The following is a 20809-nucleotide window of genomic DNA, read 5'->3' as shown; positions in this document are numbered from 1 at the left end:
TTTTAATGCATAGTAATGCGTGTTCATGGTTTGAAGATTTTTTTATGGATGTGATTGTGTTTTCAAATTTTTTTTGGTTAGTTTATTTATAATATCAAGATTAAAATTGTAAATTTTGTTGTTGGTGTAGATTAATTTTGGGGTAAAAAAACAGACATGATTACATAACATGATTGTGGTATATTATAGTTATGTGTAGTATAATATAGTCATGTGTAGTCAATTTCGGTACAGTAAATTTATCAAAGAAATTAAAAAATTAAAAAAATTAAAAATTAAAAAAAAATTAAAATTTTAAAAAAATTAAAAAAAAATTAAAAAAATAATTAAAAAAACATAAAATAGGGTATATATAAAAAAAAAACTATTAATAAAATAAATATTTATATATTTTTATTAAAAAAATCTGTAAAAATGATAAATGCATGGTCAAAATCTACATGCAGTTTGGCATTATGTTGATGCATGGCGGAAATAATAAATGCACTTGGGCGAAAATGCACTTAAGGGCACAATAGTACTATTGCATCTCTAGGGGTATCTTAAAGGAAGAATTTTAAGAGTGAACCTATCCTTATATATTTCTCATGCTAGGGGTCAAATGGACCCTAACTATTTTAATTAAAATTGTAAATTTCTATTTGATAAATTATGTGGTCACATAGTATTATCCCATATTTTGTAGTAGATTCTCCTCAGCATATATTTTTGACAACGACACGTGTGGTCATCCATTACTTGGCGGCAATTATTTTTTAATTATATATAATATATATAAATATCATCAAATATAGGAGAATTGACTAATTAATCAATTTCAAATAATTGAAATTATGAAAGTGGGGTGCAATTTGAATAAAGAAGAAAGAAAAAATTAAAGTGGTTAATCCCACTCATTAAGCGGCTCAGTCTTGTCTGATATGCACATACTTATCATTATTAATCATGTCAACTTTTGAATATACAACTTCTTTAATCTTCGTGTGTGCTTAATCAATTCATTAAAATTTTAACTATATCTCTATCTAGTGCTTAATATTCATTCAAATTAATAATTTATACAATATTTTAATTTTTTTGTAACACTACCTATGATTTGGGGTAAATATCACTTAGGCCATGCGGTTACAAACTTTTGCATATGACTCCCCGTGCTCGTAATATCAGCACTTGCTTTTGTCTATGTTTGTGGTGACATAAATCCCATCCCACAACTCATGAATTAAGAATTCTAACAACAATAAGGTCTAATCGACCTGAATGAATTAGGCCCATAACCCCCTTGTGGTTACGGGGATATCTTCCGTTAATTTTTCCGTCAAACTTAATCGCATGTTTCAAACTTCAAAGTGTTTTTTTGCAGATGACCCCCTTGTGGTTACATTTTCACTTTCATTTTTACAGATGACACCCTTGAAGTTTAACACTTCGATAATCAGAAATGTCGTCTTCAAGATTAAACTCATTAGTTTTGCAATATGATATTTAATCTCAAATTGAAATATCATTAATATACATTAAATTTCATGAAATGATACTATTGATATTTTGTAGTTGCAAGAAATAGCATATAGTAAGTAACTGCAATCTCGATAAATTAATAATTTCGTTTAAATAATAATTTGCTCCAGTCCCTACTCATAGTAAACGTATTAAATTATTAGTTCGATAATCTAACATTTCGCTAATTAATAGAATTTTACTAATCTCGACTGTATTAATTTATAGGGGTTTAATTGTAATTAGAAACAAATATAGGTGCTAAATAATCTAATATCAAAATTATCCGCTTCTGTACAACCAACCATACAGTGAATTTGAAAAAATAAATAAAAAAAAACAACACACGCCTTTTGTCGTCATCATCGCAACTTCCGGGTAGACTGACCCGATTTGATCCGGGTCTGGATACGCTCAAACTCCGAGATCCGACAGGGTATGGTGATCCCACCCGGATAATTGAACCCGTATTCCTTTTCGGATTCCTTCAGCAAATCTCCGAACAAAGGGTGGTTGAAAAACGCCACCGGCACAAATATCCTCTGGAAATCGCCACCGTCCTTTTGACCCACGTAAACCGCCATATGCCCTTTCGGAACCGGTGCCGGTTTTTCAATAAACGGTTCTTGCCCGACCCGGATAAATCCACGACAAGAGTTGTTGTAGTTTTTTGACAGGATCTCTTTTGCTTTTGTTCTCAGGCAGCGGGTCCAGCTGGCGAGCTTCGAGAAGGGTTTGACCCGGTTGCATCGAGGTGGGTCTAGCCGGCGGTAAGCTGACTGTGAGCAGTTTCGCCGGAAAAGTCGCCGGAAAAGTGTCGTCACCCGGTGTTTGAGCAAGAAACCTCGTATCCTTTTTCTGACCATGATTTTTTTTTCTTTTTTTTTTAAGAAATTAAATTCGAAAAATAGTGAAAGAATGAATTTTTATTATTTTTATTATGAGAAAGGCCAACGATCGGCGACGGAGATAGTTTTTCGACGGCGGGAGAGAGAGAGAGAGATTTCAGAAAGAGATGTTGCTATACTTGACATGATTTTGATGTACTTCTACCTACAAAGGAATATAAACATTTCATCCGGAATATACGGAAAAATTCTAGGTGGCGGCGGTGGGAGGCGGAGAGGCGGCGGAGATGGTGGTGGGATGAGAATCTTTATGCTCAGAAAAAACCGCAGGAATCGGCAGAGATATATGAGGAATGGATGAAGAGATTATATATAACAGAAGGGAAGAGAAATTTGAACTTATCAACTATAGAAAAAGAAAATTATTATTTCTTTTTATTTTCTTGATTTTTTCTTTCTACGTAGTATTAAGGCTAAAATGCAATTCGCCCCCTATAAAGTTTCTATTTTTGCAATTTTACCCATAAAAATTCGAAAAAGGAATAATCTTCATTCAAAATATTTTTTTGGTTGCACTTTGCACGAAAAGCCAATTTTTGCTGGGTATCGTGGATTAAAAATAACATTGTAAAACGATAATGTGCAGAAAAATAATATTTTGAAGGGCCGACGTGCAACATAATAATATTTGAGGGGCAATGTTCAACAAGAAAACTCAATTCCGACGAGTAGTCTATCGAAATTTTGCAGTCGTGGCAGTATGCAACATGAATAATATTTTGAATGGGAACATGCATTTTTTCAAAAACAATTAGGGGGTAAAGTGCAAAAATGAAAATTTTGTAGGGGTGACGTGCAATTTTCCCTTAGTATTAATTTATTTATTATATATCTATTAAATTATTCAAAATTGGAAGGCTACGGGAGATTACAGTCAACGTCAATATTTGATATTTCTCTTAAGAGTTGAAACTAAAAAATGTTCAACAGCTTGTGGGAACTGGGAACCACTCAGAGCGCGCCACGTGCCTACTATAAATTTTTATAGCAGCGGATCCTGACTTTTATGAATGGGTGTTTACTTATTCTTAAATACTAATATTTTCCGTTCTTATTTTATGCATTTAATATAATTTCAATTGTTTTATAATTATTCATTCTGTCAAATCAAATTTGAAATATTCAAAAAATACCCTTTTTTTTTACTTGTTCAATTTGGTGACACTGAATATTAAGATCACCATAAGAAATAACACTTTATAGACATTACGTTCCCTTGTAAATGATTTGAATTACTGAAAAAATAAAAGTTACGTCACGTTATTTACAATGAATGAATTTCAACCGCAGATTTACATCTAATCACACACATCTATCTGTGTGTACTTCATGTGTAATTATTTAATCAGATCTACGGTTTAAATCCAGTCGATTTAAGTAACATGCGTCGAGGCATCCGTACAAAAACGGTACTCCACTATTTGTATTCGAGGTGGTGGGCCCACATTGAAAAAATGGCATATATGACATAATCCTTTATTCTAAGGTTGTGGGCCGACTAGTTTAGTGGAATATAGACCCAGCCCAACGGCCCACACTTATATATACACAATATAATATTCTTTATTTTTTTCCACGCAATCACAATCAAATGTCTATTTGTATTTTGTAAGTGACAACAATTTATTGTTTTAAAAAAAGAAAAGTCAGATATTCATCAAAAAAGAAAGAAAAAAAAGAGTCAGATAAAGAAGAATCCCAACTTGGGGGACCGATTTGATCGAAATTTCCATTTTCGAGAAAAAAATTACAAAAAAATCGGAAATATATATATATATATATATATATATATATATATATATATATATATATATATATATATATATATATATATATATATATATATATATATAGTTACGTGTATATATATTATTATTGGTAGAATATGATGCAATAATTCAACCAAATTTAGTAACTAATTTCTTACAACATCACTTTAGGTTATTAGGTATAATTTGGTCATATTTGTTTTGTTATATAGTTAGAATTAGGAAAAAGGTAACGTGTAGTGTACCGAATTCTGCATGAAGATAGCTAAACGTAACGTACACTTCTGGTACGTACAACTGAAATTACTCATATTGAATTGTCTGCATATATGACTCGAGTTTCGCAAGAGATGGATATTATGGCGCTATTTATTTATTTTTTAATTTTTTGGTTAAAAAAATTTATTTCAAGAGTACAATAAATTAAAAAATTCTATATATTTGGAAAGTACAACTTATAAAAACACAATTACAAAAGCGCTTTAGTCTGTTACATAAGAAATCCAGAATAGATTTTGATGGTATTAAAATATGTATTATTTGGAAATTTGATATTCAAATATGTTTTTAATTTTATAGGAATTGCAAAATGGCCCTTAAGGTAGTGTTCGGTAGGTGTCCTCGAATATCGAACGCAAAATATATATGAAACGTGAATACGTTAGAAGTTGAAGTTTCCGTGCTGCATATGCGATTGATTTTATTTTCATCTCCGTTTTGAACATGGGATTTACGTCGGCCCATTTATTATAACAAGCGATTAATGAATGCATTATAATAGGCCCACACGTAAAAGCCCTTTATATATTTGCGGAATTTAGAGCTTAGTTTAAAATTTAAATAGTGCCACACGTGGCCAAATGATGCCACACACGGTCCCACAAGAATATAGTAGAAAAATTGCCTTTTTACTACGACCATTAACTATAGTAAAAGATACCAAATTCTGTAGTAAAAAAAACTTTTACTATGCATTTGCCCCCTCACATACGAGCCTAGCAAAAACTTTGCTACAGTAAATAGTCGTGGGCTCGAAGCAAATATTTTTTTGTTACGGTAAATTTTAGCACTTACGTCCTACAACTCCAAAATTGTCTTGTAGCAAAAGATAACTTTTATTATGACTTTTTACCATAGTGAAAAACGTTTTTTCTACTGGTGCAGAAAAATATATTTAAATGAGAAGTCAATAGTCACGACGTAAAAACCTTGATCCAACGGATGTGATCAGTTCTCCAGATCCTTCCATATAAATGGACTCCCAAATTAAATGCAACTGTGCTCTCTCTCTCTCTTAGCGATGGACACGTAGGATGAAATGGGCTTTAGGCCCGTTAATTAATTTGGGCCAAAACATAACACCGATCGAGTTGAGCTCGAACAAGTTTATAATCGAACCAAACAAATGTTATATTATATTATATTATATTGACTTTCGAATAAACAAATCCTGCATAGATCAGAAAACAAGATTACTGTCTTTTTATTTATTTAATTAATAATAATAATAATAATAATAAACTTTATTTCAGCTTCCTTACGTACCTAATGACATGTCATTATCAGCATGACTGTGGTCAAAACAAGAGAGTTAAAACAACTTTTTTTACATATTTTGTTTTATTTGAACAAAGTCTGTTTGAGTAACTGTGTACAGGATTTGTGTGGGTAATAATTCCCTCATCATGTGTGAATCATTACAACTTCAAAATCTCATATATCTTCACCATTTATCTCTACCATTATATATTTATAAATTTAATTAATTAAAGTTAAAGCAATTATCTCTGACATGATTTGTTAGCTTGGAATTTATCACATTAATTCACACAACCTACTTAACTTTGCCACCACCTCTCTCTCTCTCTCTCTCTCTCTCTCTCTCTCTCTCTCTCTCTCTCTCTCTCTCTCTCTCTCTCTCTCTGTGTGTGTGTGTGTGTGTGAGAGAGAGAGGGAGATGGAATTAGTAACTAATCTGCTTGATTAAAAATGGTTAAAATAAAAGCAGAAACATGTTTTGTTTTTTAGCCTTATTACAATAGGTCTGCACTGCTGTACAATAGAGTCTATATGCACATACATACATTTTATAAGTGAAATGTATCTATCTCTACATCTACACTTGTAACCTATATATTTCCTCCTACGTACCTAGTATGTGTATGTATGTATATATAAATATATACATATTATAATACATTGTAGAGAGAGAGAGAGAGAGAGAGAGAAAGTGCTAATTATACAGGCAGGCAGAACCCTATTACTGTAGTGCTTAAGAATTAAGATGCCAAAAAACATGTTTCCCTATATATATATATCAGCTAATTTACTAGGCTATAGGGTTTAATTTTTTCTCGATTATCTGTATATTTCGTTAATCAACGATTCCTCTTTTTTTAAGATATATACATACAAAACGGAATAGCGTATGTAACCGATAACTTAATGAGGAGATTGAAAGAGATCGTAATGGTTCTGGTTATACAATAATTAGTTAATTTAATTGACTAAACATATGTCTCGATCGATCGATGCAAATATTACAACCTCTAACATACATCCACCAACCAATCTAATAATTAGTCTAAACCTAAACTTAACCACTTAATTAAACACACACAAAAATTATAAAATCTATGAATTTCGATACTAAATATTAATAAAGGATTAATGAATTGAAACGAGAAGGATTTTTTTTTTTTTGAAAAATAAACATTGATAATTTTGTTAAATGAAGAAATTATTTATCTCCTTAAATCCGGGCTATTTAATATCTTACTTAATTTGTATAAAATAAAAATAAATATAGGTGTACATAGTAGTTAGTACATGTACTATGTTGTCGAAATAGTGTTTATGTATAGGGCATGGGATTTGGCAAACTGTAACGTCAACGAAATGGGCTGACACAGACCTAAATCAATAAATTAAATAATTTAAAATAATTAAATAATACAAATTAAAATTAAATTAATTGTTTTTGATTAGTTGAGATATATATATATATATATATATATATATATATATATATATATATATATATATATATATATTAAAGCCAATCTTTCTGTCTGGGAATGTGGCTGTGCCGGCCGCCATGCATCTGATTTTTCCGACAACCATATTTACCACCTTCCTTTTTTTTTAACCGTTGGATCATTTTTGTATTTTATTATACAAATATTAATACTTTCATTTCATTTTTTATATATATAATCTATATATCTATATATAATATAAAAAGAGAATATATGCCCTCAATGATTGACATGTGGCAAATGATGATGTCATTTATCAAAATTGCTTAGTTGGAGTTCAATTGATGAGGTGGATTCTTCAATTGGTGAGTTGTCAATTTTATTTTGGTATGTATTTAAGTTCTTTCCTATTTAACATTTGTACACTCATTTAAACAATTACCACATGTATATATATTATTTCCAAATTTAATATTATATAAATTCGAAATAAAAATATATTATTTATATTTTTAGTATTTCAAAATATATTTATAGAAAAAATTCAGGATAAATTTTTTTTGCACGAATATTCAAATAATTTTCAGATTTTTTTTTTTAATATTAAAATATTAAAATAAAGGAATACGGTTTTCTTTTCTTTCTTTTTTTTTCAATATTTTGAAATATTCAAATATCCATTCAATTAAAAATAATTATAAAAAAGAGTTTTATTTTTTAATTGTCCTATTTAATAAATAATTATTTAGTTGTGCTTATTAAATGATTAGTTATTTGCTATATAAGTAATGTTTTAAGTTTATTTTAATTTAAATTTCCACATGCAAACCTATATATACAAATATACATTTATTTGTTATTATTGAATTGATATTTAGTAAATATAATATTTTATTTTATTTTCTAAAATATCACTCCGAATTTAAATCAATTAAGCGGGTGTGTATTAAATTTGTCAATCATTTCCATAGTATATTTGTCCATATTTATAGATTATTAGTTTATTACCAATCCTACATAACACGTGTAGGCATGTAGCAAGGTGAAAAGTTATTACATATTTTTAATTGATTGTTTCGATATAGTACTTATATTTACACACTCATAGTTAATACTTATTTGAAGGATTTTTTAATTCTTTTACTTTTACTCAAAATTCTATTTCCTGCAACTTTTATTTTAAATTTACTGGATTCTTAATTATTTTCCAAAAAAATAAAATTTTACCCAAATTTGTCAAATTAAAATATTTAATTTTTGAAACCGAATGATGTCTTCCGAATTATCCTTCACTTTTAAACATATTCAAATTCATAAATGTGTCCCTTTATATTGTCATTAATGTTTTTAATATTATTACCATATTGAATTTATTTTCTTTTTTTTTCATCATCTAACCACAAGTATATAAACCCCTTCATCATCACTTCATTTCTCCACTAACTTTCACCGGAACAAAACGTACGCATGTATTCTTCGAATGTATTTTTTTTTTTCATTTTTGTATATTTCTTTTCATTTATTGTTAATAAATTTTATTTTTCCCGTCTTGAAAACGGTAAAGCCTGTATTACTGTTGTTTTCTAATGATCATATTCATTTTTAACTGAATTTTGTGTAATAATTGCATAGAATTAATATTTCGAATTTTATGTTTTTTTTAATCTTTGTTATCATCTTTATTATTGTTCTACTATTCCGATTTTATCATACCTTCTTTCTCAGTCAATTATTGTTGTTAATTTGTAGCAATAAATTTCTTATTGGATATTAAAATTGTATGGAGATCATGGTTTATGTTCTTCTCATTATTAGTCAATTTTATTATTGTTATTTTATGTTATAGTATGTCGTGTATTTAAATATGTAATTTTAATAATTGTTTTATTTTTAATCAAATTATTTATTATTCTGATTTTTTAGTATTTTATTTGATTTGTAATATAGATTGTTATATTGATATTTTTTAATATAATTTTAAATTACAAAATAAATTTATTTTCTAACATTTTAATTTTCATTATTAATTATGTATGTCACTTTTATATTAATTTTGAATTTCATAATCCGAAATAATAATTACACTACATTTGAATTTTGAAATTATGAATTTTTGATTTCAAATTCTAAAGTTTCAAATTTCAAAATGTTCTTTACCGTATAGAAATTCCTAATCAATTACCCGATATTATGTTGTATAATTTTATTTACGACCTATATAAGCTGATTGATTTTAATTTTATGACTAATTTACGTAAAATATTTAATCAAAAATAAAGATCGTTTAATATTCTTCAAAATCAACAATACCATATATAATAAGTTAATCATCCATATTAACTTAATCAAATCATAAATAGTGAGTAATTATCATTAATCATAATTGTAAACATACCTTAAAAATAGGTACAAATCCCCCTTTATAACTCATTTCACCACAATCATATTCTACATCCAATTTTGTCCATCGAATAGAAACAGTAAAAAGGTCTGCACAATAATTAAAATAAATTCTGAATTTCATATGAACACGTTTAAATTTCTACATCCACTACCTATAACACCCTCATCCCCCTTCTTCATAAGTAGAAAATGCTACATTGATTACCAAGGTTCTCCTCACATGTGGTTGGAAATCGTTATAGCGTATCGAATGTGATGTTAATTGGCAATACAAATTTATTTATGTTTGAGATTAATCTAAACCCACCTAAATGTGGGTAAACAATTTCTATAATATACATGTTTTGTTAGAACCATTAAAAAAAAGATTTAAAAAATGGGTAGATGATTTTTTTATTAGTAAACTAATAATTGTTTTTGTAAGTTATTGTCTGATGAATTTTGATTGGACTATGTGAATTATTTTAACTAATCGAAACCCATTTAATTTATGATAAAAATTTTTTTAAACACCTTTCGTTACTAAAAAATGGGTGAATATAGTGGTAAAATAACAATTTTATTTTTTTAAGTTATAGGTTGTGAATTATGTGTGGTAGTATTTTATCATATTGAAAAAACTAAATAAGCTTAAATTTGGATAAATAGTTTAAAATACCTATTTCGTTACCACAACTAGATAAATTATTTAAAGAACTGGGTAAACAACAATTTAATAAAGGTACAACAATTAAAAAAAATGAACTTATTGTTTCTTGAGTTATGTGCCTTTAACTATCTTAATTACTTTGACTAATTAACCCATTTCTTAGTTGCAAGATTCTATCTGACATAAATACCGGTGATATAATTTTCATCGGATGATGTTAGTCCCATCGAACTCCACTTTGCCCATTAAGTTACAGAGGCGATAATTTCCTTTCATGATTTCATTTGAAATGCGGATCAAACACTTTCGCACGTTGATTTATATCTTTCTAGATATGTATTCAGTCACGGTCAATTGTATGTTTCACTCTAAATAATCATGAGTGGATATGGCATAAAGATCCTAATCAAATCAGAATCCGATGGGTTGTCAAGTATTACTAGCAACGTCGTAAGAGTATCAATATGAGTATCACTATCAATATCCGTATTAGTATTAATATTAGTATTTTTATGAGTTTTAATATTAGTATCCGTATTAGTCAGTATGAGTATGGGTATGAGTATCAATATGAGTATGAGTGTTAATATGAGTATGCGTACGCGTATTAGTATTAGTATTAGTATTAGTATTAGTATTAGTATTAATATTAATATTAATATTAGTATTAGTATTAATATTAGTGTTAGTATTATAATTAATATTAGTTTTATTAATAACATTAGCATTCACATTAGTATTATATTATTACTAGCGTTGTCATTATTATTAATATTAGTATGAGTATCAATATTAGTATCGGTATTAGCATCAGTATGAGTATCACAGGGATAATTTAAACATAAGGTACTATAAACATCAATATTAGACTGAGTATGAGTATGGGTATCAGTATCCACTACACCACAAACTGTCATCCATAGCGTTTGAAAAACGCTATCGTACGTTATTATAGCGCTTTTACAAACGCTATGTCTGCCGGAGCTATAATAGACCGGGACTTTTCCATAGCGTTTTGTAAATGCTATCTTAAAATTTGTACGCATAGCGTTTTTGTTGAGCTATTATTCCATTTGTTATAGCACGTATTGAACGCTATTGTTTCAGCAAATGTTATTTCATACTACAGCGTTAAATTGTGAGCTATTGTTGCGTCATTAATTTTATTTAATTAATGCTATGGAACACATTATTTTTTTCTAATAAATTTGTACAAGAAAATAATGAACATAATAATATAACAATCATGTTATTGTAAAACATCTGGACAATGCTGTATAATATCACCAAAAATTGTCATTAATATCTTAACCAAGTTAATACATGAACATAAAAAGGCTAACACTGTTATTAAATATGCTTACAGAACAAAAAGAAAAGAGATTTTGTCTTAATAAAAAATACGGCCTACAATACAAAACTGGCACTTATCATTATTTGAAGGGAAAAAAAGCTTCTAACTTAAAGATCTCCAATATTCTCCTACCTTCAAGTCAGCAAGCAGTTTCGTTGAACTCAGAACTCTGAATTCTGAAGGTTCAAAGTTTCTCTGTAAAAAATAACATAGAAATACAATATTAAAAGCTTTGCAAGGTACTACTTAAGTACATTTCAACATAGACTAAATAATTGAAACTACTCGTATGGATTAGTGCACTTTAGCATTCGCAGTATCCATATTCGTAATCAGATAGAAAATGCATACTATTTCCCATATGGAATAACACTCTGGCACTTTGAAACATACTATATAATTACAAGTGTTTGTAATTAACTTAATTTCAAAGAGATACGTTATCAGTTGGCTTCCTCAAGCTAACCGTGAAGCAAGGGTGATTGAAATTCACTAGAGTAGCAAATATGACAATTGCAAAGACATTATGCCCGGTAAAGAAGACCAGAATAAGTTTTTATAGACTAGATCTACAATTAATAAGTACATATACTGCACATTTCAGTAAAAACTTACAAAAGAAATTATAAAGAATTTACAGCCACTTACATTAAGATTTTACATTCATAACGAAGAGGCCGAATAGATGGCCACACCATGAATCACAATTCAGAACCGAACATCAATGGTTATCACTTATCAGTACGTAAGCCAATCAATAAAATGCTTCTAAAACCATAGAAAGGCACACATATTTTTAGGTAATGAATCAATCATGTTAAAATCATTGGAATTACATGTCAAAACTATCAATATTAAGAGGAGCATATAATGAAAATAAAAATAAAACTAAAAATAATACAACTTCTCCTACACTTACAGTTAGTGGACGAATCCCCAAGTCATTAAGAAGAGTACTCCCGAAAGTATTTCTCCATTTTGAATCTGTGCAATTTGCTTATAATTTCAACAGAGAAGAGGGAATATGATTGTTCCGTAAAATAAAATCCGCCACAAATAATAAAATAAGTGTTATATGTATTTAAATTTTAAGAGCCAACACAAAATCTTAACCAATTTCTCAACAAAATGACTCTAATAAGAAAAGATAAATCAACCCTATAAGAAGAACCGGTTTCTCGCAGTCGTCATATTAAAAGAACCATATGAGATTTATGAAAATTCAACAATTTTCACATAACTCGATAAACAATTGGGCTCTATAATATATGGGAATCATAAAACCCATACTTTACCCAACAAGAACACTCACAACCAGAAGTAAGAGCAAATGAATTGAGTAGAATTTGGGATTTTTGCAAATAAATTAAAAGTAGAAAAATCCAAAATAATGAGAGAAATATATAGTGAGAACAAAATGTCTGGACTGGAAGGAAGAGAAACGGGAAGACGATGGAGTCGGGTTGGTCGGCAGATCGAAGAGAGAAAACATTCACTACTGGCTTTGTGAGGAAAAAATTGATGGTTAGGCTAAATGAAATTTTCTCTCACTAAAAATCTAATTTATTCTACGGCGACCAAAAAAAATTCATGGGCCTGCGGGACGGCTAATCTATAGCGTTTATTTTTTTTATTCTTTTAAGCCGAAAATGTAATAATAGCACTTGTTGAAAAAAACGCTATAAGATAGTGTTATTAAAAGTCAGTTATGTTGTAGTGATCACTATTAGTATCAGTATCATTATCAGTATGAGTATCAGTATTACTATCAGTTTTAGTAACAAAATTAGTATAAGTAATAGTATCTCTATTAATGTCAGTATCAATATTAGTATTAATATTAGTGTCAATATCAGTATCATTATCAGTAACAATATCAATATGTGTATCAATATCGACATCAGTATCAATATGCGTATAAGTAAACATCAGTGTGAGTATCAATATTAATATATCAATGTGAATATCAATAGTAATATCTATGTTAATATCAGTATTAGTATCGATATTAATATTAATATCACTATTAGTATGAGTATCAATATTAGTATCATTATGAATATCAGTATGAATATCAATATTAGTATCAATATTAGTATTAATAGTATTAGTATGAGTATATTAAGTGTATTAGTATGAGTATTAATATTAGTATCGGAATTAATATCAGTATTAACAACAATATTTGTATAAGTAATAGTATTTGTATCAGTATGACTAATGAGTATTAAGTATCAATATGAGTATAAATATTATTGTCAGTATTAATATCAATATTAGTATTAATATCATAATAGTGTCAATGTAGTATTACTATCAGTATTAGTATATCAATCTTAGTATCAATACAAATATCAATATCAATATTAGGCAGATTATGAGTATCCGTGTTAGTATCAGTATGAGTGTCAATAAGAGTATCAGTATTATTATCAATATTATTATCATAATCAATATCAATATGAGTATCAACATGGGTATCAGTATCAGTATAAAAAGTAGTAGTGTGAGTATAATTGTGCGTATCATTATAAGTATGAGTATCAATACAAGTATCGATATCAATATCAAAATCAATATCAGTATCAGTATCAATATTATTATATCAATATTAGTATCACTAACAATATCAGTATCCCTACGACTATCATTATGAGTATCAGTATAAGTATCATGATTACTATCAATATTACTATCAATATTAGTATTAGTGTTAGTATTCGTAGTAATATTGATATGATTATGAAAATAAGTATGCGTATGAGTATAAGTATGAGTACAAGTAGACGTATGAGTATGAGTATGCACATTATTATGAATATTAGTATGAGTTTTAGTATGAATATTAGAATGAGTACGAGTATAAGTATAAATATGAGCATGGCTATGAATATGAGTATGAGCATTATTAGTGTTAATATTAATAATAGTATTATAGTTAATATTAGTAGTAGTATTAGCATTAGTATTAACATTGCCATTGGTATTAGCAGCCATTGGTATTACTATTAGTATTAGTATTAGTGTTACATTGACTACGCATATTAGTGTTGGTATTAGTTTAGTATTAGTATTAGCATTAATATTGGTATTGATATTGGTATTGATATTGATATTGGTATTGGTATTGATATTGGTATTGATATTGGTATTGATATAGATATTGGTATTGGTATTGATATTGATATTAGTAGTTATATTAATATTAGAATTAATATTAGTATTAATATTAATATTATAGGTGATATGTACAATTATACATTGTAATATCGAGAGTTAAGTTTAGAGGTGGCGTGAACATTTGACTTTTGTATTATTTTGTTGCGTTCAGTGTATTTGCAATTTATGCTAATTTTGTAGTCGAATTCAATGAACTAGCTATTTTATCAAAGTAATTTAATATTAATTATATTTATCTCTGCACTTTTAGGTTATTTATGTTTCAGTAATGTGTGCCATGATTGCATATGAAAAAGGGCTAAATACACTTTGCACCCTTAAACTATAGGGGTGGTAACACTTACCCCCTTAAAGTTACAAATGTAACACTTACCCCCCTCATTAATGAATTTAATGATAAACTTTGACTTTGAATGATGTGGCATTTTTTCTTCCCAAATTGTCCTCCTAGGTATTATATTGATGCATATATAATAAAATATTTTCAATAATATATCAAAAACTAAAATTTATAAAATATAATAATTATTAAAAAAATATTTTGATTTATGTTTAATTCCACATTTTAATTACTATAGACCCTAATATAAATAAAAATCTCAATATTTTAATATAAAATACGTTAAACATTCGCAAGAAAAAAATATTCAAGACTTAAATGGCCAATTTTTTTATAATAATTATTGATTTGAAAATTTATTTAAGTTACTTAAATATAAATTTTAATAAAATAATATTTAAATATTTAGACGTTTAAATTATAATTTCTTATTAACTTTTGAATACATTTTGTGATTCTCAAAGTAAAAAGTGAGATGATTATATTAGAGTCATATACGCATTAAAATAACTATATAAACTATAAAATTATAATTAAAATTCGAATAATGGTTAACTTTTTATTAGCTACAAATGAACACAAGGTAAAACAAAAATAAACTAAAATTCAATTTTTTTCATTCATAAATTTACAATATTGAAATAATAAAATTAAGTTTTGGCAAAGTTGCCGAATTTTTTATTATTACATATTCATTAATTATTTAATGGCTAGAAGAACAATTTGGGAAGAAAAAATACCACATCATTCAAAGTCAAAGTTATATCTTTAAATTCATTAATGAGGGGGGTAAGTGTTACATTTGTAACTTTAAGGGGGTAAGTGTTACCACCCTTATAGTTTAAGGGTGCAAACTGTATTTAGCCCTATGAAAAATTAACAATGTGCAAATTACTCGCTAGGTATTAACTAGACGAGCTACGTCAATGAATGTGCTTTCAAGCCCCACTTTGATAATTAAGTTTCACATTAAAGATTCGAGTGTGTTGGTTCAATAATAGTTGTAACATTCGTAACCGATGATGCATTGTATTCTTAATACCACATTTTTCATATTTACTACTTTTATTAATTATTTTGTTTTATTCCGTACTTAAATCAAACGGACTGAATATTTTTTTTTATTATGTCATATTATATATATTATTTTTTTTTTAAATTTTTAGTAAATTATTTTATCTAGAATACTTTTTATTATTTAAATTATACCCGTGCATCGCACGGGTGAAATACTAGTTATATATATATATATATATATATATATATATATATATATATATATATATATATATATATATATATGTTGTCACGTTCATGTAAGAATCAGGTACACTGCTTCCCTTCCTCTCCATACTGTATATATGGACGTAATAAACCCTACCCCAATTCTTTTATTAAACGACACAAACATAAAAACAACTACTATTCAATGGATCAAATTCACTATCTTCTCAATTAATAATTATTATTATACAAAAAAAAAATATTATATCCAGTTAAATCGGTTTATATTATGCTACACCCGACAGATTTTTACAATTCATAATCACAAACTAGCATTGGGGTGCGTAGATGAACTGTAAAAATTCATTCGGTGTAACTTTCACTGGATGTATCATACACTTAAACCTCTAGAAATCTCGTCGGGACATACAAAATTTTAGTATTAATTTAGCAAAATTTTAAATATCGAGCTGGTAATTTATTACATTTTCAACAAGTCGGACCGAAAGAAATTATTATTTAAGTGATGCTCTTTATTTATCAAGGTTCTCCTGAAGAATATTCATATCTGTATGTTCACTAGACGAAGATTTTATTTTTAATCAATACATTAGATGAGGAATTCGATCCACTTCGACATATTTTAGAAATTGACTTTAATTTAACGATAATAATCATTGAAAGAAAATTGTTTCAAGCACCGACAAATACGGAAGCGCAATTTTTTTTAAAAGAGAGGAGGACTGGTTATTCACGTTTCATTCGATGGTTAGAGGCGAATTGAAAGCTACGCTGTGGAAATTCTAAAGATTCCCCGGGGAAAATAGAGTTGTCTCCTACGCTACCCATAATATGTGGAAGTATCGACGAAAAATCGACCTCTTACAATATATATGGCCCTTATAAATCTAAATTGAAAACCAATAGACAGTAGACAAAATCAATAATGAATGTCTGAGAATTGTACCAAGTGCACATAAAATAATGTTGAAGATAATTAAACCATGTGACAACTTAAAAGGAAAATGAAACTTTAAAAAGCTATGCTAATTTTGATCAATTTTTGGCAGAGTTTTTTGTCCCAACTTGCAAATGAAAATTCAAGGGACCAATTGTACCTTTTTTTTTTTAAATGTGAGGACCATTATACAAACACAATATTTTCAATTTTCAGTAAACTGTACTTATATATATTGAATATTTAATGTCACCCGCCTGAGATAAATTAAATGGTTGGCATTAAATTTTACACATCTTATTTTTTGGTATGTTACCATTATGTAAACGTATGTTCAAGACCAATAGAAATATCCCATGTGCTTGTAACAAAAAGTAAGGTCATGTTTGGATGAAATAATGTGAAATTAACTAATTGGAGGATTTTGAGGAAATAATTTTAAAGATACTCCCTTTGTTCCATAATGTATATTCTTCATTTTTTATAATTTTTTTTTTTGTCTATATTATCTATCACCTAAGTCCTTGTGTAAAACTAAAAAACGACAGTTAAAAGGGAATGGAGGGAGTAGTATATAAGACGAATATGAAATCTACCACACATGACTCGAAAAATATATAGATCAAAATTATTTCATTAAACGGGATCAATGAATTTGTTATTGTGGATTTAAATTTTTTTAACTCCATGTGCACGCACCCTGCTATATATCCGAATAAAAGCCTTATGCCCCGTTTGGTTGGCAAGATAAGATTAACTAAGATTGATTAAGTAATCTAATGAAACCCAATTATTTTATTGGAGCTCGTAATGTTCAACCAAAAAAAAAACTCACTAGAAGGCAAGATAAACCAAGATAAGCCATGAATATATAATTTTGGCGGGTTGACCGGCAATTTATTGGGGACACCAAACATCAAGGTAAGTCCAACTATTTAGTTAATCATGACTTATCTTGGCAACCAAACGAAGTCTTAGTTTGTGTTTGCAAAAGCTAATTATTTAAAAGTAGAAGTTAGTACTGTGAGTTAAGTTGGCATTAAATACTTATTTTTAAAAGTTGATGGTGTTTGCAAGCATGTTGGAAAATCAACTAAAAAAAATACAGATCCAATGATCCTTTTCAAACTATAGCTTAAAACAACTTATTTTAAGAGAAGTTTCAAAAGTGATTATGAGCCCAAAAGAAGCTCAAAATCACTTTCCAGAAGTTTTTGTTTTCTTATGATAATTAATTTATATAATCTAAAATTCTAAACATCTTCTTTTTATTAAAAAAAATAAAAATAGACAACTGAATCCAAACACGACACTAAATTGGTACTAGAGCACTTCCCCACATTTACTGGAGAAAAGTGTATACAGTGGACCATAATAACATGTGTGTAATAAAGATGGACAAAATTGTAATTACAATCTTCTTCAGGGTAACTTTTGTAAAGGACGTAATTTAATTTTATTTATCTTTTTCCTCTTTTTTTTTTTGGACACACGAGGTTGGATTTTCTGGATGTGATGGTTTTCAATTATGTTAGAGAAGAAGTGACAGCTTTCTTTTTCACCAATAAATTACTACTCTTTTTAATTTTAATCAAACATAAATGGAGTATTAATATTATTAAAAAAAATAAAAATTTGAAGCTTTATAATTAATCATTATAATGGTTGTATTGCCACGTCATCAATTGACAAATAAAAATTCGTACATTATTTATATTATTAAATAAAAATAATGCTTAATTAATTTGCTTTGCAGGAGAAAAAAATGTGAGGACAAATTAAATTAAGAGGCTACATAAATAATAAATTAAATGAGAAAAAATTGGAAGATATGTTTCTGATTTCACTGACAACTACGTATCTCTGTGTGTGTCTGTAAGAGAAAGGAGAGCCTGTGCGAACGGTCAAATCAGATTTAATTAATTGTTTAATCCCTTTATTTATTTTTTGTTTTAATCTGCTTATGAATATTATTTATTTAAATTCAAATATTAATATTGTTATTCTTGTAGATATATATTTTTTATTTCACATATAATAAAAGGTTTAGGGCAAATAGATGCAGGTGGACTGTTACCTCAATAGTTTGGTTAACAAATTTAATTAATATAGGATATTTGAGTAAGCTTAAAATTTAGATATTTAATTAGCACATACATTAACTGAAGATATTTTTCAACTTCGAAACTCTTGTAACAACTTTCGATTTTCCTTTCTTCTTACGGTGTTGTATTCGGTGATCGATCGTAGGCTTATTAGGTTGAACGTTTGTGAAATCCGATTTTGAAGCATTACAGATTTATAATAAATAGTATTAAACCATAAATAAATGATGCTGTACTAAAGTCACATTAAAACTATGATATAAATGACTTTGATATTATTTTTACAATTTGTTTTATATTATTTTGATTTTTAATTATTTATTAATAATTTGGGGTTTTGATGAAAGGGCCTTGAGGACTAGAGTTCCAATACAAAGGTAATAGTAGTAAGTTCAGAGGATAGGTAATAATTTGGGCTTATTGAACCATACTAATTTTCTATCAAAATATTTTTAATTACCGTATTGAAATATTATTAATAAATAAAATTTTATGTTAATAATTAATTATACTTTTAGGCATGTTAAAAATATTTTGAACGCTTTTACTAATGATGATATAATTCACATTAAGAGTTATTTTATTAGAACACTTATATCTTAAAAAATGGTGGTTTTGAGTATTTTAAATAAGTATATGCTTTGAACTAGTTTGACCAAGTATGTTTAGAACACTTATTACCACACTGTACTGAATTTCGATACATCGCATATTTCGTAGGGCAATGGTAATGAATTTCATGATACCGAAATTTCGGTAATAGTAATGATTCAAGGGTTTGGTGCGTGGGTTGAATTACTAAACCTACCCCTATGTATGTTATACTTAGTATCAAATTTAACGAACAAATTACGGCTACCCCTTGAGGTAATGTCAAATTTCGTAAAATCCGCTCTTGTTTGGACAATTACAACCACCCCTCATCTTTGTATTGTCTTACACGTCGACTCTTACGTTATCAAATTTACCTACCGAACGATGGATTTTTCAGTAAAACAATACATGTTGAGGGGTGGTGGTTGTAATTATCCAAATATATAAGAAGTGTATTTTTATAATTTAACCTTAGCTCAGCGGTGACCGTAATTTTTTGCCAAATTTAAATACACAAATTTAAATTGAAATATATTATTATACTTATATATTAAAAAAAAAAAAAGGAAAATTGGGAATCGAGATAATTTTTATTTTATACAATTAGGGCTCACACACACACACATATACACACACAAAGAGAGAGAAAGAGAGAGAGGGGGGTGTTAAGTATGAAAAGAACAGGTGAATGAGTGAAAGCTAATCGGCCCATGCACACGTCCTTTTCTCACTCCTCTCCCCCACCTCTGCCGCGTCTGCTGCCCCTCTCTCTCTCTCTCTCTAGATCTCTCTCTCTCTCTCTCTCACACACACACACACACACTTCACACCCACAAACACCATCGGA

The 20809-nt window shown here is 28.2% G+C and overlaps 1 protein-coding gene across 1 annotated transcript; it reads right to left on the bottom strand.

Moving 5' to 3' along the window:
* Positions 1 to 1755: 1755 nt before the first annotated feature.
* On the bottom strand, positions 1756 to 2731 carry LOC105963692 (auxin-responsive protein SAUR36). Its single transcript, XM_012988128.2, has one exon. The coding sequence runs from the start codon at positions 2364 to 2366 to the stop codon at positions 1863 to 1865; it is 504 nt and encodes a 167-aa protein (XP_012843582.2). The 5' UTR covers positions 2367 to 2731; the 3' UTR covers positions 1756 to 1862.
* Between the last annotated feature and the right edge of the window lie 18078 nt (positions 2732 to 20809).

This window comes from Erythranthe guttata, chromosome 2, assembly GCF_056151865.1.
Source record: "Erythranthe guttata isolate IM_541 chromosome 2, IM_541, whole genome shotgun sequence".
In the NCBI taxonomy this organism is placed as follows: domain Eukaryota; kingdom Viridiplantae; phylum Streptophyta; class Magnoliopsida; order Lamiales; family Phrymaceae; genus Erythranthe; species Erythranthe guttata.
This window is presented reverse-complemented; position numbering and strand designations above follow the sequence as displayed.

Excerpts from the sequence above, each read along its gene's own strand:
- LOC105963692 (XM_012988128.2), bottom strand. The coding sequence starts at position 2,366 with ATGGTCAGAAAAAGGATACGAGGTTTCTTGCTCAAACACCGGGTGACG.